Source organism: Triticum dicoccoides, chromosome 7B, assembly GCF_002162155.2.
Source record: "Triticum dicoccoides isolate Atlit2015 ecotype Zavitan chromosome 7B, WEW_v2.0, whole genome shotgun sequence".
In the NCBI taxonomy this organism is placed as follows: Eukaryota; Viridiplantae; Streptophyta; class Magnoliopsida; order Poales; family Poaceae; genus Triticum; species Triticum dicoccoides.
In genome coordinates, this window is record NC_041393.1 from 465,612,538 (window position 1) to 465,636,131 (window position 23,594).

Below are 23,594 nucleotides of genomic sequence, written 5' to 3' on the forward strand. Positions count from 1 at the left end.
TGCGGGAGTCCGGATAGCAGACACGTAGGACTCTGACATCCCCAACCCACCCAGAAGACAGCCAGAGCAAATTTTGCGGGTCAGTGTTGGAGATGCCCTTACTAGGAACTGGAAAACACAAGGAGCGTGTAAACTAAGTAATTGTGGAGAAATGAGATGAACATGGTCCTCGAGTTTCTTTCTTCTTTGTTGCATCCAAGAGAGTGAGGCCATAACAGAAAGTCATTCGTGTGTCCTCGAGTCACGGAGTGCTGAGCTTACCAGCACACTCGCAAGCAGGACATAGATAGCAGCGAGTTCAACATAGTGGCACATAATTCAACATAGTCTTAAACAAACCGTTCAACACTAAAATGAAGCAAACCACAAAAGAGTGAACTTTCTAGACATCCATGGCAAAGGCCACATCGTGCTTCTTGCACATCGTCACCACCTTGACGTCGGCTTTGTTGAAGACGGTCAACTTGAAGGTGCTGGGAGTCGGCAACTTGAAAGTGACAAGGTACCCAATCTTGATTTGGTGAACAGTGGCGAAGGGGGACCAAACTTGGTCAAGGGTGACTATCTCGTTGATCACCAGGACCGTCACCCTCCAGGTGCAACCGATGTTGGTCTTGAGCTTGAATTCCTAAGGGGCGGCGTGGAAGTGCTTGGTGGAGTCCAGTGGCATCGGCAGGCACTCCAGATTCGGTGCAAGGATGACCTTGCAAAAGTGGGTTGGCCTAGCCTCCTCATGGAAATGGTCGAAGTTGCTTGCCGACTTGGGGGCGTTGGGGTGCTCCACCACCTCCTTGCCCTTCTCTTCGGTCGACACTACCTGCTTGCTCCTGGAGTTCTCCGAGTGAGCGTTGTCAATCTGCATTATGAACAACATGAATGAAGGTAAATAAAGGGACAAATGCAACACACCACAACTGCTTATCAGCATTCATTAGTCCCATCCATCTAGTCCAAAGCCCCTAATTATCCACCACTGCACTCCACTACTTCTCTTTGTCTATTTGTCTTCTATCCTCTTCATTGGCTCTGGCTCACCACCTATCCATCACCATGAATCCCATCCCCAACCCCTTCCCCAACGGCATTGGACATAGGGCTTTCTTCCTTAGTTACTCGCTCGGTGACCGCACCAAGTTCGCCAAGACCATGGAGGTGAGCTCTCAGTTCACCAGCACCGAGGACATGCATAAAAAGGCAGACGATGTGGTGTTGAAGTCGGTGAAGGGGGAGTTAAAGACGATGATACCTAACCCAGTCAATGGCGCTATGCTAGTGGACATACTGCGTTGGGCAATGGATCAGGCCGAGTCCGACGACCCTGGTCAAAGAGCCAGATGGGCCAAGGACAGGCTTGTCAGGACTCCTCATGCCCAACCGGCCGTCAGGTGGCGCCGGAGGACGACCGCGAAGTGGTGGAGCTGGTGATCAGGGCGCCGGCTAGGCAACCGTACAATGTTAATCGTTCTGGACCACGCCGATGATTAGGAGATGATGGATGATGCGGTCGAGCTGGAGGTGGTCGACGACAAGGCTAAGGGCCCCCGCTGCTCCAAGTGACTCCAGCCCTAAAATTCATCTGTACTGCCTAAATCCACATGTAGTGGTTAATCCCCTAACCCCACGTTCAATCCAATCCCTAACTCACGAATCGAATGAAAAAAATCGAAAGAGAGGACAAAAGGCTTACCGCCATTGTCGAACTCCTGCCAGTGAGGTGGTGAAGCCGATGATCGACATCAGTGCTCGCCTTGCAATTCTTCACTCCGCTACTTATCGTCGTCGGTGTGAGGGTGGGGAGAGAGTGGTGAGGGTAATTATGCCGGCGCTTCAGGAAACAATGCCACGTCTCGAGCCTTGCCTCCGCCGACCACGTGCCTTGAGTTGCATCACTTGAAAAAATGATCGATTCAGCCGTTCCTCCTGAGCCTGGCCTAAAAGTGCGTTAAGGTGTGCGCGGACCAACATTTTGAGGCAATCCAGGCAAACAAACAGGGCATTTTCGTGCCACACGGGTCTGATTGGCCTGTATGCACCGAGCACGTCTTGTAGATGATTGACATTACGGTGTTTCCCGAGCTCCAAGGAATTGGGATGATCACTTGAAGCACACTTGTCAGACCATATCTCATCGATGTCATTGGTGGTATCTGCTTGAAGCGCCTGAAGTTAATCCCAAAGGGGCGTTTACCGAGGACCATTAGAGAATCATCAGGTAACAGCAGCTCTTGGGAGCAACTCTTGGTTTGCAAACACAGCAGCGTATGCTTATCTTGCGCTTAGCGTCTTCTCATTTGATCAACTGGTGTGCATGCCAAGAAGTTCATTATGTGATACGTGAGGATTAAAAACAGAACTACACAGGGAAAGAATGAGTCAAGAGTTGAATTGCTGAACCAGCAAAGGGCTCAACCCCCCTGATGTACTTCAGGATGCAGTTGGATCACTGACATGTGGGCCACCCAGACATGTTGCAAAATGGCGTTGTCCATCAGATGCAGTGCCAATTTCAAACCCCATTGAAGAATTAGAGGGCGTAGAGTAGAATAGGGCGAAACTGACAAGAGGGGCATGAGTAACATAACTCAGCAATGTACAGCCAACATCAACAATAAAACGTCACTAACACAACATATAGTACAAAACAAAACCATATAAATTATAAATTGACGAAGGGAATAAAGCGGAGCCACTTCATAGGAATGTAAATCACTTAACAAATTTCTACAATATAATATTAGCATACAAATATAGTAACATAACTATTTTGCAATCGTTATAATAACTACAATATCATACAGTATCTATTGAACTTACATCAATGGAATAACACAAACCAAGGGAATAACACAAAACTACGACTGAACCAACCTAGCTCCAGGAAGAGCAGAGGTACACAAGCTAATAAAAACTAGTATTCAGTACTTTGTTTTCTAACTATTGTTGCTAGTTAGCTTTTCACCAGAATACTTGCAACACTAGAAAAAAAGAATACTTGCAACAGAGATATAAATACAGCATTTGACGTCGCAAAACACTCAAAGGGATCAAATAAAAATATAGCCAATACAGACCTAGACATCCCTTTGGGCAGACAAAGTAATATGGATCGGAGAGAGTACTTGACATAATGCAATTCTGGTTCAGAATACGCTAAGGCAAATGTTTTCAACACATGATAGTAACATGGCAGGGCTGTTCCATTAATTTTCACCATGTATCTGAGAGAAGCAATATATAGATTATCATTTTTGGTCCATATAGGCAGCACACAAATATGGAACACCAAATCAAAGGCAAGACAAGGCTGATCTAGTACGAGCACTACATATACCAATGAACCATTAAATAGCAAGTGAAACGAAGAACACTACACAACCAATTGCAAACAGGCCAATGCAAGCAGGAACTCAATCTTTGAGATCATGTTGCACTGTGAACGTTGTATGTTGTATGACATGATCAACAGACTGTTTCACTGCATCATTGTCTCATATTCCCATTTTCATCAAATATATCATAGTTTCTTCCAAGGGTGAACATGGTATCCACATGATAACTTTATAAGGCTCTGATACTATGTTCAATTGAGAAAAACAAGTAATGCATTTTAATCAAAAAGGGTATATAATCAAAATGATAATGTGGGACCATTTACTGTCTTGGCACTGCATATAACGGTAATGTCTTGCATATAACTGTATGAAGATGCTATGCAAGACAGTGAAAAGGGTCGACATGAAGAAGCTACAAGCATACCAAAACAGTATTAAACCCAACACAACATGTTGAGGGTGGATCAGTGGAGCATGCAAGGCAGTGAGATGGTCAACGTGTGGAAGTTACAAGCATATCAAGCAGTGCGGTAATTATTAGACAGTTAAGGGCTAACTGAATATACTGGATAGCTAATAAACACCGAAAGAACAGAATCCATGTTAGTCCTAAACAACGCACTATTTAAGAGAAAGGTTGCGTCAGATATTACTCACAAACAAGACCAAACAATATAGTTACAAGAATTGGGGGAATAAACAGCACAGGGAGTAAGCTCTAACAAAATCGCAACCATGTGCAACCTTTAGCTTGATTTAACACATGGAACATCATCATCGTCATGCCTTAATTAAACTCTCTCCGAGATCCATACTAACCACAAAATCCTCATGGACAATACAAAAACAGTGATAGAGATAGCTCAGTGTGCTATTGATTGCAAGAACAAGGAACTACTAGTATTGTAAAGACTCTGCTCCTAGAAGCGGAGCTTGGTGAAGAACCACCTGTTCTTGCCGGTCTTGAACCTCTCCTCGAGACGTGCCTTGGCGGCCTTGCAGGAGGCGACCTTCTTGTCGCGGGTGGCGAGGGCGTCGGGCCCGCCGGAGGCGACGTCCTTGAAGTCGACGTCGAGGGTGTAGCGGGTGGGCATGATGTGGGTGAAGTTGACCAGCTTCAGGAAGCACTTCACGCGCGACTTCTTGGCCGTCTTCTTGGCCGAGTCCTTGCGGATCACCTTCTTGGGGTACTTGGCTAGGCCGGCGACGAGGCAGTGGCCGTAGGGGCGGTCGCGTGTGCCCTCCTCGAAAACGCGCACAATGACCGCCTTCCGGCCGGCGAACCGACCCTGGAGAAGGATCACCGCCTTGCCGGGCTTCAGGAACTTCACCATCTTCGCGTGCTCCGCCGCCGCCGAGTGGGTTGTGTGGGTTTGGTCTGGGAAATGGGGATAGATTGGACGGGAGGAGCTTATATAGTGCGGCGGCGCTAGGGTTTTGACGATGGTTCATCGGTTTGGATGGTTTTAGTTTGATCGGACGGTGACAAGGTTAGGAGATCCGATGAAGTCGTGGGACCGGGCCGCGACCTTTTTTTCCTCATCTCATATAGGTAAATTATATACTCTTAAAAAAATGTATGGTTGAGTACTACCTTGTGCTGGTTTATTGGTCCCATTATATTACATGCCAAATTTTAATCATAAATTTAACTAATAAAATATTCATGCATGTCATAACAAATTATATCATTGAAAACTATGTTCAAATATGAATCCAACGATGAGATCGAATGAAGTCGTGGGACTGGACCGTGATTTTTTTTCCTCGTCATATAGGTAAATTCTCTTAAAAAAATGTAAGATTGAGAGTATATATACACTACTACCTCTGTCCTGGTTTATTAGTCCTTATTATATTTTTTGCTAAATTTTAACCATAAATTTAACTAACAACATGTTCATTCATGTCAATAAAAATGATATAATTTTTGGTGACATGCATTAATATTTTTAGTTAAAAAAATTATCAAAATTGGCACAAATTATAAAAGAGACCAATAAACCAGAACGAAGATAGTGCTTGAAAGGAATGTAAGGCTTCATGTTCACTTTTTTTCCCATCATCCCTTTGTCCAATCTTTCTTTTTTTTGCGAGAAAAACTTTCAATCTATTCATCTTCAACCATAGTACAATGAACACTAAAAATAATAAAAATTACATCCAGATCCGTAGACTACCTAGCGACGACTACAAGCACTGAAGCGAGCCGAAGGCGTGCCGCTGTCATCGCCCCTCCCTCGCCAGAGCCGGCAAATGTTGTTGTAGTATACAGTCGAGAAGTCGTCGTGCTAAGGCCCAATAGAACCAACGCACCAGAACAACAACTGCCGTAGATGAAGAGTGTAGATCAAAAGGATCCAACTTGAAGACACACGAACGAAGACGAATGACGAACAGATCCGAGCAAATCCACCAAAGACAGATCCGCCGGAGACACACCTCCACACGCCCACTGATGATGCTAGACGCATCACCGGAAATGGGGCTAGACGGGGAGACCTTTATTCCATCTTCAGGGAGTCGCCGCCGTCTCGCCTTCCTGAGTAGGACACAAACCCCAACAAAACTCAAAAAAAGATCTAAAAACGGAGCCCTCCCACCGGCAAGGGCCGAGATCCACTCTGTCTCCATGGCCCTAAGGCCACCGGAGACGGGACGGACCGGCGCCGGCGGGAGGCAGAGAACCCTAGATCTTGGAGGCGGCGACTGGCTAGGAAGACGTGACCAAACCGAGAGATTGTCCAATCTTTCTTTAACACATTACAAACGCAAGCACTCATATAAAGGCACATACACTCATCACTATGAACGCACACACACACATCCTACCCCTATGAGCATCTTCGAGATACTGGGTCGGCGTATCATCTTTGATTTTGTCAATCATCTTAATTTACTTACATTCTGAATCAATTCCATTTTAATTTAGTTATCAAACTTCTCATCAAAGTATAATGTAAATAACGGGCAAGATTTGATAAACATTTATTTACACAATCATATTAATATGAGAAGATAATCATAAACTAACATACTAGAATATTTATACTCAGTTGCAACACACAAACATGTTTGGACATCCGGGACTATTAGGACATCAAACAGGTGCCTAGCTCCCCAAAATTCAACCGGCTGGACAATCCGAACTCCCACAAATCAAGTTCACATGTGAGGGAGAAATGTGATTGTCCAGACTATCCACCATATTATCTCCAACACATGGTCTCTTACAAAAACTCCACCCTACGATGCACCCTTTCCTTTTCCTACCAAACCATCCCCTTCCGCTCAGTTTCCTACTCTAGCGGGACATTTCTACCTGAAGCCCTCTCCTTTAAAACTGCATGGCGCCCACCTCGCCTTCGCCATGGCGCCCTCTCTCCTTCACACCGTACTACTCACCAACCGCCAAGGAGGTGTCCCCCACCAACCGCCCGTTGGGAAACGTTGTTGGGGAACGTAGCAATTCAAAAAAATTCCTACGATCACGCACAATCTATCTAGGAGAAGCATAGCAACGAGCAGGGAGAGTGTGTCCACGTACCCTCGTAGACCGAAAGTGGAAGCGTTTAGTAACGCGGTTGATGTAGTCAAACGTCTTCATGATCCAACCGATGCAAGTACCGAACGTACGGCACCTTCATATTCTGCACACGTTCAGCACGATGACGTCCCTCGAGCTCTTGATCCAGTTGAGGACGAGGGAGAGTTCCGTTAGCACGACGACGTGGCAACGGTGATGATGAAGTTACCGGCGCAGGGCTTCGCCTAAGCACTATGACGATATGATTGAGGTATTAAACTGTGGAGGAGGGCACCGCACACGGCTAAGAGATTGTTTGTTGTGCCTTTGGGGTGCCCCCTCCCCCGTATATAAAGGAGGGAGGGAGGAGGTGGCCGGCCTAGGGGACGCGCCAAGTGTGGGGAGTCCAATTAGGATTCCCAATCCTAGTTGGAGTCCCCTTCCTTTGCAAGAGGGGGAGGGAGGGAAGGAGGAGGAGAGGGAGAAGGAAAGAGGGGGGGCGCTGCCCCCTCCCTGGTCCAATTTGGACTTGCCATGGGGGGCGGCCACCCCTTGCGGCCCTCCTCTCCTTTCCACTAAGGCCCACTAAGGCCCAATACTTCCCTGTGGGGTTCCGGTAACCTCCCTATACTCCAAAAAATATCTGAATCGCTCCAGAACCATTCCGGTGTCCGAATATAACCTTCCAATATATCAATCTTTACCTCTCAACCATTTCGAGACTCCTCGTCATGTCTGTGATCTCATCCGGGACTCCGAACAATCTTCGGTCATCAAATCACATAACTCATAATACAAATCGTCATCTAACGTTAAGCGTGCGGACCCTACGGGTTCGAGAACCATGTAGACATGACCAAGACACATCTCCGGTCAATAACCAATACCGGAACCTGGATGCTCATATTGGCTCTGATACGTCTCCAACGTATCTATAATTTTTGATTGTTCCATGTTATTATATTACCCCTTTTGGATGTTTATGGGCTTTATTTTACATATTTATATCATTTTTGGGACTAACCTACTAACCGGAGGCCCAGCTCGTATTGCTGTTTTTTTGCCTATTTCAGTATTTCGGAGAAAAGGAATATCAAACGGAGTCCAAACGGAATGAAACCTTCGGGAGCGTGATTTTTGGAACGAACGTGATCCGGAGAACTTGGAGTGCAAGTCAAGAAGCAAACGAGGCGGCCAGGAGATAGGAGGGCGCGCCCACCCCTCCTGGGCGCGCCCCCTGTCTCCTGGGCCCCACGAGTGGCCACCGACATACTTCTTCCTCCTATATATACCTACATACCCCCAAAAACATCCAGGGAGCCAACGAAAAACAATTTCCACCGCTGTAACCTTATGTATCCGCGAGATCCCATCTTGGAGCCTCCGCCGGAGGGGGAGTCGACCACGGAGGGCTTCTACATCAACACCATAGCCCCTCCAATGAGTTGTGAGTAGTTTACCACAGACCTTTGGGTCCATAGTTATTAGCTAGGTGGCTTCTTCTCTCTTTTTGGATCTCAATACAATGTTCTCCCCCTCTCTTGTGGAGATCTATTCGATGTAAACTCTTTTTGCGGTGTGTTTGTCGAGATCCGATGAATTGTGGGTTTATGATCAAGTTTATCTATGAGAAATATTTGAATCTTCTCTGAATTCTTATATGTATGATTGAGTTATCTTTGCAAGTCTCTTCGAATTATCAGTTTGGTTTGGCCTACTAGATTGATCTTTCTTGCCATGGGAGAAGTGCTTAGCTTTGTGTTCAATCTTGCGGTGTCCTTACCCAGTGACAGAAAGGGTTGCAAGGCACGTATTGTATTGTTGCCATCGAGGATAAAAAGATGGGGTTTATATCATATTGCATGAGTTTATCCCTCTACATCATGTCATCTTTCTTAATGTGTTACTCTGTTCTTATGAACTTAATACTCTAGATGGATGCTGGATAGCGGTTGATGTGTTGAATAATAGTAGTAGATGCAGGCAGGAGTCGGTCTAATTGTCGCGGACGTGATGCCTATATACATGGTCATGCCTAGATAATCTCATAAATATTCGTTTTTCTATCAATTGCTCGACAGTAATCTGTTCACCCACCGTAATACTTATGCTATCTTGAGAGAAGCCACTAGTGAAACCTATGGCCCCCGGGTCTATCTTTTATCATATAAACTTTCAATCTACTTTTATTTGCATCTTTACTTTTTGCATCTATATTATAAAATACCAAAAATATATTTATCTTATCATACTATCTCTATCAGATCTCACTTTCGCAAGTGCTCGTGAAGGGATTGACAACCCCTTTATTGTGTGGGACTTTTGAGGAGCCTCCTACTGGATTGATACCTTGGTTCTCAAAAACTGAGGGAAATACTTACGCTACTATTGCTGCATCACCCTTTCCTCCTCAAGGAAAACCAACGCAAGCTCAAGACGTAGCAAGAAGGATTTCTGGCGCCGTTGCCGGGGAGGTCTTCGCTCAAGTCATGACATACCAAGTACCCATCACAAACTCATCTCCCTCGCATTTACATTATTTGCCATTTGCCTCTCGTTTTTCTCTCCACCACTTCACCCTTGCCATTTTATTTGCCCTCTCTTTCACAATCTTCTCCTCTCTCTTTCGCTTGCTTTATTCCTCCTTGCTTTTGTTCGCCGTTATGTCTGAAATTGGGGAGATTATCGTCGATATGGACAATAATAATAACATGGAAAATTCTGAGGCTCCGACTGAAGAACCCCCTATCTTGCATACTAAAAAGTTTCGAATCAGTAGTGGTAACATTATTGGAAAAAGGTGTTATCCAAGATTTCTTTACTTGTGCCGGTGCTTTTCCTTCCATGGGTGGTTCTATTCTTCATAGAACTAGTAGTCTTGCGGATGCTATCGCCATGCTTGTAGTTGAACTTGAAAGACAATTTATGCATATGCATCCTTGCATACAAAGAATTTTTCTAGAATTTTCCGATATTGAGCATTCTTCTGTTAAACGTGCTATTACTATCTTTTTGGCTCATGAATTTAGATTTATAAATAAGAGAGGCCAAAGAAATCTTTGCGCACTATAGGGTGGACGCCGGTTGTCCTCCCATAGAGGCGGTCCTCTTTGATCAAGAGAAAATTAGGCGTTTTCAATCTTCGGACTATGTTGCTTTCAATGAAAACCTTAAAAAAAAGGCTCCTACCAATGTCTTGGTTGATAGAATTTGCGAACTTAATAATGATTTTGCTCTTCGAAATAATGAGCTAGGATACTCTCTTGAGTATAGGCTCACGAGATTTTGCCAAAAGAATGCTTTTAGTGATGAGTTAGTTGTGCATTATGAAGGGCCAAAGGAGGAACCCGTTCCTCCTAAGATTGATCTTGGGGACTTTTGTCCCGCTAAATTTAGCCCTTTTGATTACTTTTGCTTGCCTCAAAGAAAACTTGCTGCCGAACATAGAGAATATGAGATGAGTTTTCAAGATCTATCTTATTATTATGGCACTACTTAGATCTATCTTCGCTTTTATGCCTAGCTAGGGGCGTTAAACGATAGCGCTAGTTGGGAGGCAACCCAATTTTATTTGTGTTTTTTGTTTTTGTTTCTGCTTAGTAATAATTTTTGCATCTACCTTCTGTTTAGATGTGTTTTTATGTTTTAATTAGTGTTTGTGCCAAGTAGAAACTATAGGATAACCTATGATGATAGTTGATTTGATTCTGCGGAAAAACAGAAACTTTGCACGCACAAATTTAGTTTTATTAAATCACATAAACGTGATTTTGTGTTGATTCTTTTTGTTGATGATCAATAGACAAATTGTACAGGACTTCCTATTTTGGTAGGATTTTTAAAGTTCCATAAGTTTGCGTTAGTTACAGATTGCTACAGACTGTTCTGTTTTTGACAGATTCTGTTTTTCATGTGTTGTTTGCTTATTTTGATGCATCTATGGCTAGTAAAATAATTTAAAAACCATAGAGAACTTGGAATACATTAGGTTTAACACCAAAATAAATAAAGAATGAGTTCATTACAGTACCTTATGTTGTGGTTTTGTTTTCTTTCACTAACGGAGCTTATAAGATTTCCTGTTGAGTTTTGTGTTGTGAAGTTTTCAAGTTTTGGGTAAAGCTTAGATGGACTATGGAATAAGGAGTGGCAAGAGCGTAAGCTTGGGGATGCCCATGGCACTCCAAGATATTCAAGAATAGCCAAAAGCCTAAGCTTGGGGATGCCCATGGCACTCCAAGATATTCAAGAATAGCCGAAAGCCTAAGCTTGGGGATGCCCCGGGAAGGCATCCCCTCTTTTGTCTTCGTTCATTGGTAACTTTACCTGGAGCTATATTTTTATTCGCCACATGATATGTGTTTTGCTTGGAGCATCGTGTATTATATTAGTCATTGCTTTTTAGTTTACCACAATCATCCTTGCTGTACACACCTTTTGGGAGAAGCCTACTTGTTTGAACTTGCTAGAATACTCTATGTGCTTCACTTATATCTTTTGAGCTTGATAGTTTTTTGCTCTAGTGCTTCACTTATATCTTTTAGAGCACGGCGGTGGCCTAATTTTGTAGAAATTGCAAGTCTCTCATGCTTCACTTATATTATTTTGAGAGTCTTTTAGAACAGCATGGTATTTGCTATGGTTATAAATTGGTCCTAGAATGGTAGGCATCCAAGTTGGGTATAATAAAAACTATCATAGGAAGTGAATTGGATTCTATGATCAATTTGATACTTGATAATTGTTTTGAGATATGGAGGTAGTGATATTAAAAGTCATGCTAATTGGGTGATTATGAATTTAAAGAATGCTTGTGTTGAAGTTAGTGATTCCCGTAGCATGCACGTATGGTGAACCGCTTTGTGATGAAGTTGGAGCACAATTTTATTTTTTGATTGTCTTCCTTACGAGTGGCGGTCGAGGACGAGCGGTGGTCTTTTCCTACCAATCTATCCCCCTAGGAGCATGCGCGTAATACTTTGTTTTTGATGACTTGTAGATTTTTGCAATAAGTATATGAGTTCTTTTGACTAATGTTGAGTCCATGGATTATACGCACTCTCACCCTTCCACCATTGCTAGCCTCTCTTGTACCGCGCAACTTTCGCCGGTACCATACACCCACCATATACCTTCCTCAAAACAGCCACCATACCTACCTATTATGGCATTTCCATAGCCATTCCGAGATATATTGCCATGCAACTTTCCACCGTTCCGTTTATATGACATGCATTACTTTTGTCATATTGCTCTTTGCATGATCATGTAGTTGACATCGTATTTGTGACAAGGCCACCTTCATAATTTTCATACATGTCACTCTTGATTTATTGCATATCCCGGTACACCGCCGGAGGCATTCATATAAAGTCATATCTTGTTCTAGTTTTGAGTTGTAAATCAATAAAAGTGTGATGATCTTCATAATTAGAGCATTGTCCCAGTGAGGAAAGGATGATGGAGACTATGATTCCCCCACAAGTCGGGATGATACTTCGGGCTTTACAAAAGGAAAAAAAAAGAGAAAGGCCAAAAGAAAAAAAGGCCAAAGAGAAAAAAAGAAAAAAGGGGAAAGAAAAAAAATAAAAGAAAAAAAGGAAATACAAAAAATGAAATGAGAGAAAAAGAGAGAAGGGACAATGCTACTATCCTTTTACCACACTTATGCTTCAAAGTAGCACCATGATCTTTATGATAGAGAGTCTCCTATGTTGTCACTTTTATATGCTAGTGGGAATTTTTCATTATAGAACTTGGCTTGTATATTCCAATGATGGGCTTCCTCAAAATGCCCTTGGTCTTCATGAGCAAGCGAGTTGGATGCACACCCACTTAGTTTCTTTTGTTGAGCCTTCATACATTTATAGCTCTAGTGCATCCGTTGCATGGCAATCCCCTACTCACTCACATTGATATCTATTAATGGGCATCTCCATAGCGCGTTAATACGCGTAGTTGATGTGAGACTATCTTCTCCTTTTTTTGTCTTCTCCACAACCACCATTCTTTTCCACATATAGTGCTATGTCCATGGCTCACGCTCATGTATTGCGTGAAAGTTGAAAAAGTTTGAGATTACTAAAGTATGAAACAATTGCTTGGCTTGTTATCGGGGTTGTGCATGATTAAATACTTTGTGTGATAAAGATAGAGCAACAGCCAGACTATATGATTTTGTAGGGATAACTTTCTTTAGCCATGTTATTTTGAGAAGACATGATTGCTTTGATTAGTATGCTTGAAGTATTACTATTTCTTATGTCAATATGAAGTTTTATTTTGAATCATTTGGATCTGAACATTCATGCCACAATAAAGAAAATTACATTGAGAATTATGCTAGGTAGCATTCCACATCAAAAATTCTGTTTTATCATTTACCTACTCGAGGACGAGCAGGAATTAAGCTTGGGGATGCTTGATACGCCTCCGACCTATCTATAATTTTTGATTGTTCCATGCTATTATATTACCCCTTTTGGATGTTTATGGGCTTTATTTTACATATTTATATCATTTTTGGGACTAACCTAGGCCCAATCCGTATTGCTGTTTTTTTTGTGCCTATTTCAGTATTTCGAAGAAAAGGAATATCAAACGGAGTCCAAATGGAATGAAACCTTCGGGAGTGTGATTTTTGGAAAACGTGATCCGGAGAACTTGGAGTGCAAGTCAAGAAGCAAACGAGGTGTCCAGGAGATAGGAGGGCGCGCCCAGCCCTCCTAGGCGCACTCCTTGTCTCCTGGGCCCCATTAGCGGCCACCGACGTACTTCTTCCTCCTATATATACCTGCTGTAAGGGCATATTTATCCCTAAGGTGTTTTGGTGATTGATGACAATGCTTTTGCGGACTAATTGTGTGCCTTGAGTTTCTCAGACGATTCATCACTAGGCACGAGACGATTCGGTGCCCCTCGAAGACTATTGAAGACGACGTTGTTCTACGTTTCTTTTTGGTGGATATTGAGTCGTAGGAGAGCCGTTCTATTAAGAGGGGGTCCGCGTCGGAAAGGTTTGGGTGGAATCATCACGTACACGTTTCCCTCCTTGCCTCCACCTTTCCCTTGCACTTTGGAGCTTTCCTCGTTATCCTCTTTGTGCTTTTTCTGGCGACTACTGTTGAACTTGCGGTAGTACTGCTCTATGGAGCGGTAGTACCGCAAGCACCTGCGGTAGTACCGCTGGTGTCCATGGTAGTACCGCTCCTCTGGAGTCTTAGTACCGTGGCTCCCTGGCCTAGTGCCGCTCCGGTACGGTAGTAGGGGCGGATGTAATTTTTTACATCCGCGCTCACACGATAGTACCGCACGTCCCGAGCTGTAGTACCGCGGGAGCCCACGGTAGTACTGCTCCTGTGGAGTCGTAGTACTGTGGCCCTCGCACCTAGTACCGCTGCGTCGTGGTAGTAGGAGCGGATGTAATTTTTTACATCCGCGCCTCCACGGTAGTACCGCGCACGGCCTGGTTCAGCTAGATTACGGTAGTACCGCGCCTTAGCGGTAGTACCGCGTCGGATTTTTGCATTGTTTCGTTTTCAGCGGAAGTAGGCACGGATGTATTTTTATTCATCCGCGCTCTTCGTAGGCTAGGACTTTCCTGCCTTGCAGTAGTACCGCAAGGGGGAGCGGTAATACCGCGCGAGCGGAAGTACTGCTCTCAGTCAGGCAAGTCCCACCCTCTGCTGCTGCCGTGGAAGTACCGTGGTCCCCCACGGTAGTACCGTGTGGCCTTGCGGTAGTACCGCGCTCCTGGAGCGGTAGTACCGCATGTCGCAGGCTGAACATGTGGATAACGGTTGGATCTTTTCCATGACTATAAAAGGGGTGTCTCCTACCTCTAGTTGACCACCTCTTCCACCTCTAAGCTCCATTGTTGCTCCAAGCTCCATTTTCACCCAATCTCTCTCCCTAGCCAATCAAACTTGTTGATTTGCTCGGGATTAGTTGAGAAGGCCTCGATCTACCCTTCCACCAAGAGAGATTTGATTCCCCCCACTTATCCCTAGCGGATCTTGTTACTCTTGGGTGTTTGAGCACCCTAGACGGTTGAGGTCACCTCGGAGCCATACTCCATTGTGGTGAAGCTTCGTGTTGTTGTTGGGAGCCTCCAATCGTTGTGGAGATTGCCCCAACCTTGTTTGTAAAGGTTCGGTCGCCGCCTTCAAGGGCACCAATAGTGGAATCACGGCATATCGCATTGTGTGAGGGCATGAGGAGAATACGGTGGCCCTAGTGGCTTCTTGGGGAGCATTGTGCCTCCACACCGCTCCAACGGAGACGTACTTCCCCTCAAAAGGAAGGAACTTCGGTAACACATCCTCGTCTCCACCAGCTCCACTCTTGGTTATCTCACACCTTTACTTTTGCAAGCTTACTTGTGTTGTATCCCTTGCTTGCTCGTGTGTTTGTTGTTGTTGCATCATATAGGTTATCCACCTAGTTGCATATCTAGACAAGCTACTTTGATGCAAATTTTAAATTGGTAAAGAAAAGCTAAAAATTGTTAGTTGCCTATTCACCCCCCCTCTAGTCAACTATATCGATCCTTTCAATTGGTATCAGAGCCTCGTCTCTTTATTAAGGACTTTGTTGTCCGAAGAGTATGGTTGACACCGTAGACGGTGGGGAGGAGGAGCACTCCGGTGTGAATCCGATCTCGTCTACAGGTAATGGGGAAACCGCGGTGTCCCGTGAGGAATTCAATGTGGACTTGGACACATTGAAAACCTCCATGACAACCACGGTTGAAAGCATGTTTAATAAATTCTTAGAAGGACTTAAACTACCTACCTCGCCGTTGAAAGTGGGTGATCCCGCTAACAAGGTGACGGATGCTAACTCTGACAAGGGGGAAGCTAATAGTGAGAAGGGTCCTTCTACTAGTGGTAGAAATGGCACCGGCATCTTTGCCCATGTGGAACCTCCAATTTATGCAGGACCAGTTCCCTTTACTCATTTAAATCATGTCGGTCCTCCTCCTAAGATTGTGAAAAATGAGGATTTTGATTCTTGGGTGTATCGCTTCAAGCGTCATTTAAATCATGTGAATACTAATCTTTGGAGAATCATTGAAGAAGGTTTCTATCCACATGACCGAAGCAACTTCACCCCGAGAGAAGTGGTGGATAATAAATTCAATGAGAGTGCCCTCTTCATCATCCAAGATGCAATCCTTCCCGAAGATCTCCCTCATCTTCGACCTCATGCCATGGCCAAAGACGCATGTCATGCATTGTGTCTCTCTATCGAGGAAGTGCTAGCATTCAATGCTCCAACTATGAAGTGGTACAATATGAAGCCGATGAGTTTGCAATGAAAGAAGATGAAGAACCTCGTGAGCTCTTTCGAAGAGTAACCAAACTCGCGGTCTCACTCCGAGATCATGGGAGCAAGGACACGGATGACAATTGGATCAAGCGCATGTTCCTCAAGGCCATGATGCCCTACAATAAGGCCATGTCCTCCATCATTCGTCAAAGGCCGGACTTCCACTCCATGACCTCAAGTGAAGTGTTGGATGAGTTCGTTGCAATGAGCATCTTGGACAAGACCGCCGACAATGCGGTGCTCCATTCTCAAAGGGCAAAGAAGCCCAACCTTGCTTTGAAGGCCGAGGTTAGTGTGGAAGAAGAGGAAGAAGAGGAAGATGAGGAGAGCAACCGCGAAGACACCAAATATGATTATCATGAGCACATGGCTCTTGCTTCAAGACAATTTTGGAGCAAGAAGAATGCAAGACCCAACTTCAACAAGAACAACTCAAGTGGCTTAAAGGGCAAGCAACGAGTTAGAACTTGCTTCAACTGTGGCAGTGTGAGTAATTTCGTTGCGGATTGTCCTTACGAGAAGCGGGAAGACAATGGTGGCAAGTTCATCAGAAAAGACAAAGCCAAGTCCTTCCCCAACAAGAACAACTTCACCAAGAAGACTCCTACTCGTGGGTTGGTGGTTCAAGAAGAATACCATGAGGATGGCGATGATGATGAAAATGGAGAAGCAATGGCCATGGTGTCCATTGCCATTGCTACCGCTCCACGGGTGTGTCTCTTTGATTCACCCAACGAGAACATCACCGCCAAGTGCCTCATGGCTAAAGCTTCCAACAAGGTAACCCCCAACATCAAAACCACCATCATTACTAATCCCTCCTTAGAGGATTGCATTGATGAACATGATGAGTCTAATGAGGAAGTGAATGAATTTGAGTCTTTTATGAGTAAGCTCAAGGGCAAATCCAAGAAGCACTTTGTTGCTCTCTTGGAACAACTTGGTGAGGCCAATGACATGATCGAGGCTCACGAAGAAACCATCTCTAAGATGGAAGGTCATAGTCGTGACTCGTGACTATGCCGATGAGATATCGGATCTCTCTAATGCTCTTGAGGAAGAGCGTGTGCATCATTTGACTCTTGAGGAGTCACACAATGATGACCACGCTAAGTTAAAGAAAGATCTTGATCATGCTCTTGTCGTGTCTTGTGTGCTAACTTCCGAGAAGGCTAAACTTGGGGTTGATCATGCTAGACTCAAGTAGGAGTTTGAGATACTTGGCAAGGCCCACAAGGTCTTGAAGGGTGCTCATGCTAACCTCAAGGAGTCTCATGCTCAACTCCAAGTTAAGCTAACCAAGGAAAAGGCCACCTTCCCTCATATGGTATTAGTTGATAATGCATATGCTACTAACCCGTGTTGTGACTTGTGAGCATGTGCATCTTGTGGAGGAGAATGCCAAGTTGAAGGATCAACTTGAGAAAGGCCTTGTGACTTGCATTCAAGGTGAGAAGAACCTCAACGACCTTTTGAGTAATCGAAAGGAAGTTGTGGCCAAGAAGGGAATTGGGTTTTCCCCCAAGTCCAAGAGTAAGAAGAAGAACGACAAGACCTACCGTCCTCCTCCTCTCAAGCAAAATTTTGTGAAAGAGGGAGAGGGTGCTCCTAAGAAGAAGAAGGAAAAAGTGAAGGGTGTTGATGTCAAAAAGGGCAAATCCATCTCCTCCAACAAAGCCGGCGACTTTAACCCGTCATATGTGTTGTGCTGTGCTAGTGATGGACATGTTTATGCTAAATTTTTTGGTTCTCCTTATGAGTACATTGAATGGTATATTTGGGTTCCTAAGACCCTTGTTACTAACATCAAAGGACCCATTACTAAATGGGTACCTAAAACCAAGCATTGATCTCTTGTAGGTGTTTGCTTCCGGTGGGGGATCATGGTTGCTCGATAGTGGAGCAACGAATCATATGATCGGGAGCAAGGACTTGGTGGTGGACGTACAAAAGATTCCATCTATGCCCACCAATGTAGAGTGGGGTGATGCCTCACATTCTAAGGTATTGGGTCTTGGCAAGGTTGTCATTTCTCATGATTTAACGATCGAGAAAGTCATGCTTGTTGAGTCCCTTGCATACAACTTACTTTCCGTTCGTCAACTTGCACTCATGGGCTTTGCCACTTTCTTTGACATTGATACCGTGGCCCTCTTGTGGAGCAAGACTCTTAAAGTAGCCTTTGTTGGGCATGTAGAGAACGGTCTCTATGTGATAAACTTTTTGGAGCGACCCACTAAGACCGCGACATGCCTAATGGCTAAAGTTGACGTGGGATGGCTTTGGCATCGTCGTTTAGCCCACGTCAATATGAGATATTTGCAAAGTCTTCTCAAGGGGGACCATGTCCGTGGACTAACAAATGTTAGTTTTGCTAAAGACCGTGCTTGCAGTGCTTGTATTGAAGGAAAGCTTCATGAGAAGGCTCACCCTCCCACAACTATCATCTACTCAAAGAGACCCTTGGAGCTCCTTCACATGGATCTTTTTGGGCCCCCATCTTTTGATAGTCTTGGAGGTAGAAAGTATTGCTTGGTGATTGTGGATGATTATTCAAGATACACTTGGGTATACTTCTTCAAGAGGAAGAGTGAGACTCAACAAACCGTCATCGACTTTGCAAATGAAGCTCAACGTCAACATGATGCAAAGATCTTGACAATAAGAAGTGAAAACGGCACCGAGTTCAAGAACTACACTTTGGATGAGTTTCTTAGTGATGAGGGGATCAAGCACCAATATGATGCACCATATACCCCTCAACAAAATGGTGTTGCAGAGAGGAAGAACCGGACGTTGATGGATGCGGCAAGGACCATGATGGCGGAGTTCAAGTCTCCATACAACTTTTGGGCCGAAGCCATCAACACCGCATGTCATGCATCCAATCGGCTCTATCTCCGCAAAGGCTTGAACAAGACTCCTTATGAGATACTCACTGGCAACAAGCCCAATCTCAAGTACTTCCGGGTGTTCGGGTGTAAGTGTTTCATTCTCAAAAAAGGTGTTCGTTTGTCTAAATTTGAGGCTAGAGCTTATGAGGGCATATTTGTTGGTTATGCTACAAACTCTCATGCTTACCGTGTTCTCAACAAGTCCAACAGACTCATTGAGGAGACGTGTAACATGGAGTTTGATGAAAATAATGGCTTCCAAGTGGAGCAAAGTGGTACTTGTGATGTAGGTGATGAAATTCCTCCCCAAGCCATAAGAAGAATGGGTATTGGTCATATTCTACCCATTGAGGAACCCCTTGTGGCAGAAGGAGAAGGACAATGCTCCACTCAAGTGGAGCCATCACCTCCCCAAGACCCACATGCTTCCGAAGAACAAAGTGAAGGCCCTCAATCTCGTGAACAAGACCAAGGGCAAGATCAATCTCAAGATGGTGGTGAACCTCAAAATGATGCCCAAGGTCAAGTTCTCCCCCTTGAGCAAGTTCAAGATCATGAGCAAGCTCAAGATCAAGAACAAGCTCAAGATGGCGCTCAAGATAATCAAGTTAACCCTCCTCCTTCCACATCCGAGGAGGAATTAGAGCGTCGTGCCGCGAAGATTGCTTCCAAACTCACCACCAAAGGCCATCTCATGGAGAATGTGGTTGGAAGCCTAAGAAAGGGGGTAAGCACTCGTAGACAATTAGCAAACTATTGTGAACATCACGCATTTGTATCTTGTGTTGAACCCCAAAAGGTCTATGAGGTGCTCAAAGACTTGGATTGGCTCAATGCCATGCATGAAGAACTCAACAACTTCGAGTACAACAAGGTGTGGAGATTGGTGCCAAGGCCATCGGGGAACCACAACGTCATTGGAACCAAGTGGATTTTCAAGAACAAGCAAGATGCTCATGGGAACATCATTCGCAACAAGGCAAGATTGGTAGCACAAGGCTACTCCCAAGTCGAGGGTATCGACTACGGTGAAACCTTTGCTCCCGTTTCCCGCCTTGAATCCATTCGCTTGTTGATTGCTTATGCTTCCCATCACAACTTTAAGTTGTAACAGATGGATGTGAAAAGTGCTTTTCTTAATGGTCCTATTAATGAGTTGGTCTATGTCAAGCAACCCCCCGGGTTCGAGGATCCCTACTTCCCGGATCATGTGTATCAACTTGATAACGCACTCTATGGCCTTAAACAAGCCCCACATGCGTGGTATGACCACCTTACCGAGTTGTTACAAGATCGTGGATTTGAGGTGGGGCAAATCAATCCCACTCTTTTTACTAAGAAGGTCAAAGGTGAGTTGTTTGTATGCCAACTATATGTTGATGATATTATCTTTGGTTCCCCTAACAAAGCTTTCAATGAGGAATTTGCCGCTCTCATGACCTCCAAGTTCAAAATGTCTTCGATGGGAGAGTTGAAGTTCTTCCTTGGTTTTGATATCAAACAAAGAAGAGAAGGAACCTTCATCAACCAAGCCAGATATACTCAAGACATGCTAAAAAGATTCAAGCTAAGTGATGTCAAGCCGGCTTCTACTCCAATGCCTACCAAGTTCCAACTTGACATTGATCCCAATGGTAAAGCAGTGGATCAAAAGGTATATCGCTCCATGATTGGCTCCTTGCTTTACCTTTGTGCATCTAGACCGGATATCATGTTGAGTGTGGGAATGTGTGCACGGTTTCAAGCCGCACCGAAGGAAAGTCACTATGTGGCGGTCAAGCGAATCTTTCGATATTTGGCTCATACCCCAAACTTTGGCTTATGGTACCCAAGAGGGGCAAACTTCAAGCTTGAAGGATATACGGATTCCGATTGGGCGGGAGACAAAGTGGATAGGAAGTCCACCTCCGAAGGGTGCCAATTTCTTGGTTGCTCTTTGGTGAGTTGGTCTTCAAAGAAGCAAAGTTGTGTGTCTCTCTCGTCCACCGAAGCGGAATATGTGGCGGCCGGTAGTAGTTGTGCACAACTCTTATGGATGAGGCAAACTTTAAAGGAGTACGGTGTCATTTGTGACAAAGTGCCTCTTTGGTGTGATAACGAAAGTGCCATCAAGATTTCTCTCAACCCGGTGCAACACTTCAAGACGAAGCATATTGAGATTCGGTATCACTTCATCCGGGATCACATTAGGCGAGGGGAGATCGAGCTCAAGTATGTCAACACTCATGATAAACTTGCAGATATTTTAACGAATCCCTTGGATGAAGCAAGATTTCGCGAGTTAAGGCATGAGCTAAATATCATTGATTCGAGCAATGTGACTTGAACCCTTGCACCCCCACCGCACTCAACTTGTTGTCTAGTTTAGGTGTAGGCATGGACATAGGGGGAGTGTTGTTCTCTCAATGAACTCTCCCTCCCCCCATTATGCATAAATTGATCAACTCTTTCACATTAGCCATTTGTGATGGTACTTGTGCTTCAAAGACGAGTTTTGGTCATGGGCCCAAGGATAATTCTTCGCGGTGCCATACCAACTAACTCAAACATAGGTGGCTCCGGCCACCGCCCTCTCCTTTTGAGAGGTAGTGTCGCGTGGTTGTTCCTTGTTGTCTTTCTGCCTTGGATTGTGCGTGTTCTTGTGGTGTCTCTTGTGTTAAAAGTTTCCTTGCAAAGACCTCCTTTTGTGTTGATACCTGCGTTTTCTTGAGCTCACGGTACTACCGCAGCCCTCTACGGTACTACCGCGTGTGGAGAGCACGGTACTACCGCCCCCACGCGGCAGTAATTTTTTACCGCCGCCTGGGAGAGCGGTACTACTGCTTTGGTGAGGTACTTCCGCCCAAGTGGTACTACCGCGATGATATGCGGTACTACCGCGCCGTCATAACCGCATGGGGATAAGTACGGGCAGGGGGAGTTCTAACTCCCCCACACCCATTCGTCAGTTTCCCCACTTCGTCTCCCTCTCTCTCCCTCGCTCAAGAACGGGGCCAGCGTCCCTCACTGGATCTCCGCCTCCGGCCGCTCTCCTGCGATTCCGTCCCGTGGGATCGTTCCCCACCACGCGCTCTTGCCATGGACCAAGGTCTTTCCCCAACTCCCTCTTGTTTTTGTTGTTTTCTTTGCCTCTAGGTTTGTGGGGAAGACTTGTGTGTTCTTGAGATTTTTAGGCTAAATCTATGCAAGAGTAGGATGTAGGAGAGTAGTATTGCGTAGGGATTATACTTGTCCTTTTGTCCTGTGCTAGATTTGATCACCGTAGCACCGCCGTGGTTTCGCGGTTCTTTTCAGATTCAAACATTCGTTTGGATCTGACGCGGTGTGGTACTACCGCCCGTCTGGCGCGGTACTACCGCTTGACCGGTACTACCGCCCGTATGGCGCGGTACTACCGCACTCGCTGTGGCACTAGAACTTTACTACCGTTCCCGCCCCGGTACTACCGTGACCTCGCACCGTACTACCAGGACTTGGAGCGGTACTAAAATTTTAGTACCGCAGGATCTGCCAGTACTACCGCGGATCACATCTATTTCATGGCAACTTTCACGTATACTTTCTATGTGTTTCTTGTGCTTTGCCGTGGTCTTTGCATTGATCCTTTTTGCGTTTCATGGGTGTTTTGTGTTTTGTGTCTCAGGTGGTGGCTCTCGTCGTTCCAATCCTAGTCGTGACACGGGCTCCAAGCGTCTGCGCAATCCAGGTGAAGCACCAGAGGGCTCCACTGCCCCCAAGCGCCATGTCAAGACATCCGCTAGCAAGCACAAGGAACCCACTAAGGGCATGGATGAGATACCCCAATCTGAGTACGTCCGTCTCAGGCAGCTCAACCCATATGTGAACCCTCGTGCTACTGTCAAAGGTTGCGAGCTGTTTTGGAACAAGCAACAGACTCTCACTTATCTGGATGTCATTAAGAACAAGCGGAATACCTACATGGATGTCAAATGGATAGAAATGCATCATCTTAGGAAGGACAAGCATCGTGAGTACTTTGGAGAAGCTCTGGACTTGGTGGAGCAGTTTGGCATTGAACACGTGATCTCTTTTCACCTAGACTATGACCCTGAGCTTATCTGTCAGTTCTTTGCCTCGGTATACTTTCACCCTGATGAGGAGCGGAGGATGACCTGGATGACCAATGGTCGTAAGTTGATAGCTACTTGGAAGGAGTTCATGGATCTGCTCCATGTTCCTGATGACAGGCTCGCCACTCCCGTGGGTGTCCGCCCCCATGCTAATTCTGAGTCTGCTAACAAGGACAAGCTTCAGCCATACTATGTTGAGAAGGCGCTTGCAAATGGCAAGTCGGCGTGGGTGCTCAACTCTTTTCGGGATATCATGTATCGCATCTTCCGCAACTCATTGTTCCCTCGCATTGGTGACAAGGACAAGGTTCATGCCTATATGGTGGATATGATGCTCCTATGTGAGGAGGCTCGTGTGTCTCAGACTCAGCCACTTGATGTCTCACACATCATGTGGTGTGAGCTTTGGTTTGTGGTGTTC

At 45.1% G+C, this 23,594-nt stretch overlaps 1 protein-coding gene across 1 annotated transcript; it reads right to left on the minus strand.

Annotated features, from left to right (window-relative positions):
• Positions 1-4,044: 4,044 nt before the first annotated feature.
• Positions 4,045-4,734, minus strand: LOC119337861 (60S ribosomal protein L27-3-like). Its single transcript, XM_037610089.1, has one exon. It carries the CDS (start codon positions 4,664-4,666, stop codon positions 4,253-4,255), a length of 414 nt encoding a protein of 137 aa, XP_037465986.1. The 5' UTR covers positions 4,667-4,734; the 3' UTR covers positions 4,045-4,252.
• Positions 4,735-23,594: the final 18,860 nt, after the last annotated feature.

Excerpts from the sequence above, each read along its gene's own strand:
- LOC119337861 (XM_037610089.1), bottom strand. The coding sequence starts at position 4,666 with ATGGTGAAGTTCCTGAAGCCCGGCAAGGCGGTGATCCTTCTCCAGGGT.